General features: G+C 33.3%; 1 protein-coding gene across 1 annotated transcript in view; it reads right to left on the reverse strand.

Moving 5' to 3' along the window:
- Positions 1-2,058, reverse strand: part of sept9b (septin 9b) — an 88,473-nt gene extending 86,415 nt beyond the window's left edge. The window contains exon 1 of the mRNA XM_024289995.2: positions 1,496-2,058. Within this exon, the coding sequence (XP_024145763.1) occupies positions 1,496-1,517 (22 nt within the window). The 5' untranslated portion in view covers positions 1,518-2,058. The remainder of the gene's footprint in view (positions 1-1,495) is intronic.
- Between the last annotated feature and the right edge of the window lie 1,208 nt (positions 2,059-3,266).

Raw genomic sequence — 3,266 nt, forward strand, 5'->3', positions numbered from 1 at the left:
TGCATCTCATACAAAGAGGACAACAAGCACTCAGACTGTCAGAGCCCTAAAGCCGTGCAGAGGTGACTCTGAACTCTTCACCTCAAATAAGGACGGCTGAAGTTCAGACTTTTCAAAATGCTTCTGAAACATTTTACAGGCTGAGAAATAATAGTTTTTTTTTTTGTTTTTTCCAAAAGCCCCAAGACATTCCTGACTTTGCGTACTAATAACCTTCAAAAACTCTGCAACAAGGCTAATATGCTCAGTATTCTATGGGATTTTACTTTCTTTTAGTACATTCTTAAATATCTTTTATGTTATTTATTGCTTTTTGTAATTTTATGCTGCTTTTAATTTGCCTAATTTTAAGCTTTCTTCAGTCTTTCTTTTATTGTAAAGGACTTAAAGGTGTCGTAAAGTGCTAAATAAATAAAGTTTTATTCATTCAATATAATATATAATAAGCACAGATGGGAAACAACTTAATCTTCTCTTCATTTTCTTTTTTAACGTGTTTCTTGGATGAAACTTCTTTTTAAGTTTTAGCTTCAACATGTTATTTTCTCATGCTTGCAAAGTGGTCATGACCAAAAAAGCTCAAATTATGACATTTCTAAAGACTTCTGTTTCCATTTTCTTCTTTAATGAAACCTCTCTCACTGTTCTTTAAGAGAAATAAAGTAAAATCTACCGAACACCATTAGAATGATCTAACGGAAGAGTTTTTTTGTCCATTTTATGACTCAAATTCTATGTAAAGTTTGCATATTTTAGAAAAATTGCATTTTTTTTAATCCATAGGTAATCCAGGGTGTCTATACGCTGAGGGACAGAAATACAGAGGCTGTTTGTTCACAAACACATTTTAGAGACCAAAGTTAGAATAAAAGAGATCTTGTGATCTGATTCCAATCAGCAAATATAATTAAAGATCTGCCAAACGTGCACACACGGCTCGTTCCGAACAAGCATGCAAAAGAGTGAGTCAACGCAAACAGCACGGCCCAAAGGGGCCGGCGGAGTCCAGCGGAAGGTCAGGTGGAGAAGGGCAGATGATGCACATCAGCCCAGAAGAGCCGGAGACGTTCCCCTCTGGGGCTGAGAGCTCCTCCAAGAAACAGAAGACTAAAACCATAGAGGTGATGAAGTCTGAGCGAGTCTGACAAGGTGGTGAACCACAAAAAGTCAACTCAAGGATGCATCATTTGCATATGGAAATAACAGATGTCAGTGTGGAATATCCATCCAGGTTGATTCCATCAAAGTAATATTTTTTTGTAAAATTAACTGAACTTGGTTTGTTCTGATTGATAAAATACACATCTGTCATATCTATTAGAATGCTGATTACTGATCCAGAAGATAAAGATCATTATGCTGAAAAGCAAACCTTTTTTTTTTTAAATGCTCGAATTAATTTATTAATTTATCTTCAAATTGTTTTACTAAAAGCTTCCTAATTCGGTAAAATAAATAAATGTTCCTCTCTAAACTTTTAGAAAGGGAGTTATACCAGAATTCATCGTCTTCTTCATGCTCTTTGCCGCCGATGTGCGTCTTCCAGCTGTCAGTCTTCGGTCCTCGGATGAAACTTGGATCAGGTTCTCTTCTTCTTCCTGCGCAGTTCTTTCCTGTGACAGCGCAGAGGAGTCCAGAAGTCAGTCAGACTCAGTGACGAGCACTTTGCTGAGATGCTAAAGATCTCGAGGATGCACGACCGCAAGGAGAAAAGTGTGAGCTCTCTTAGGGGGCGTGTGCAGCGCGCCAGTGACGCGCTTTTACGCACGGACTCCCATTGGAGCTGGTCAGAGTTTGGATGCTGTTTGTTTACCTTTCCGATAAAGATGAAATACCTTGTGTTCAAGGAGTTACTGATCCGATATTGACCTCCAAAAACATCAAATGAAACGTGATGCTGCTTTAATTATAAAAAATAAAGTAAAATGTAAAAAAAAAAAAAAAGTTCTTACCTACATTTGTAATACAGCAGAAGAGACAGCAGAATCCCCCAAAGACTTTAACTCGTAGCTCTAAATCTGAATAACACATTTAATGATTGCCAAAAAAAAAAGAAAAAAGAAAAAAAATAAGTTTGAAAACTTTTTTAAGGTTAACCCGCAAGGACTTATGAGCTACTAGAATGGTTAGAAAACAAAATAAATATTTTAAAAAAGTTTTTTTCCTTTATCGTATTAAAAAAAAACTATATTTATTTTCTTTTATAATATTTTCTTAAAATTTAGGAAAACAATCCTACTTAAATATTGTTCCAGTCATACTCCTCTATTTTAATATTGGAAAGAAAATGTGGATATTTATCTGTTAATTAAAAGAAATCCACAACAGTCTGTGAAAAAAACACAACTAACCAACTAACCAACCAACCAACAAACTAACTTTCAAACTAAGTCAAATGTGTCTTTAATATGCTCGCCCATCGTTTTTTTGCTTATTGAAATTTTAAGAGACAATTTCTTCCACTTTTTGCAGTCACAGAGGTCACAGAAAAAAAATGTTTTCACCATTTCAAGAGGCTCTTACAAGTATGAAGACACATGTGATGCTAATTAGAGGACTATAGACATATATATTTATATTTATATAAAATATAATATATGTATCGACACGTGACGAAATTATTTTAAAGCTTTTCTTTGTTTTGTTTTTTTTGTTTTTTTTTTCAGGCCTATTTTGATTTCCTGATTTTGAACAAAATAAAATCACAGTTAAAGTTTACATTGTTTGATTTTTTATTTTTGTTTTGTTTATGTAAATCTTTATTCAATATTACTTTTTTACGTTTTTGTGAGTAACTACTTGGGCAGAAGTACTGATAGTTGTGTTCCTGTCTAAGTTCTGACCTGAACTTCCTGATTTTTATCAAATGGCGCCCTCTTGTGGTTGAAAGGGAGGTTTAAACTCTGGATTAAAATATGCTAAAACGAAAATAAAGGTTTTTTTTTTTTGTCTAGTAATTGTAGTAAATTCGTGATTATTTACTGTAGACTTATGCCACATGCAACATTTAATTAAATATGTTGTTTCCTACTAATTCATAGAATTGCCCATTGCAAATGAATGAATGAATGAACAAAGGAATAATACATTTGCATAAAGATAAAACCCAGAAGAAAAAAATAAATATTTAAAAAAGAAAAGGGCAAGAAAAAATGCTTTTAAAGCTTGAGTTAGAATAATAAAATATATATTTATTTATTTATCATCCTTCTCACAGCTCTGTTTCTGATGAATGTAATATTTTCTGAGAAACACTTTAGAAAATC

This window comes from Oryzias melastigma, linkage group LG1 (assembly GCF_002922805.2).
Source record: "Oryzias melastigma strain HK-1 linkage group LG1, ASM292280v2, whole genome shotgun sequence".
Lineage (NCBI taxonomy): Eukaryota > Metazoa > Chordata > Actinopteri > Beloniformes > Adrianichthyidae > Oryzias > Oryzias melastigma.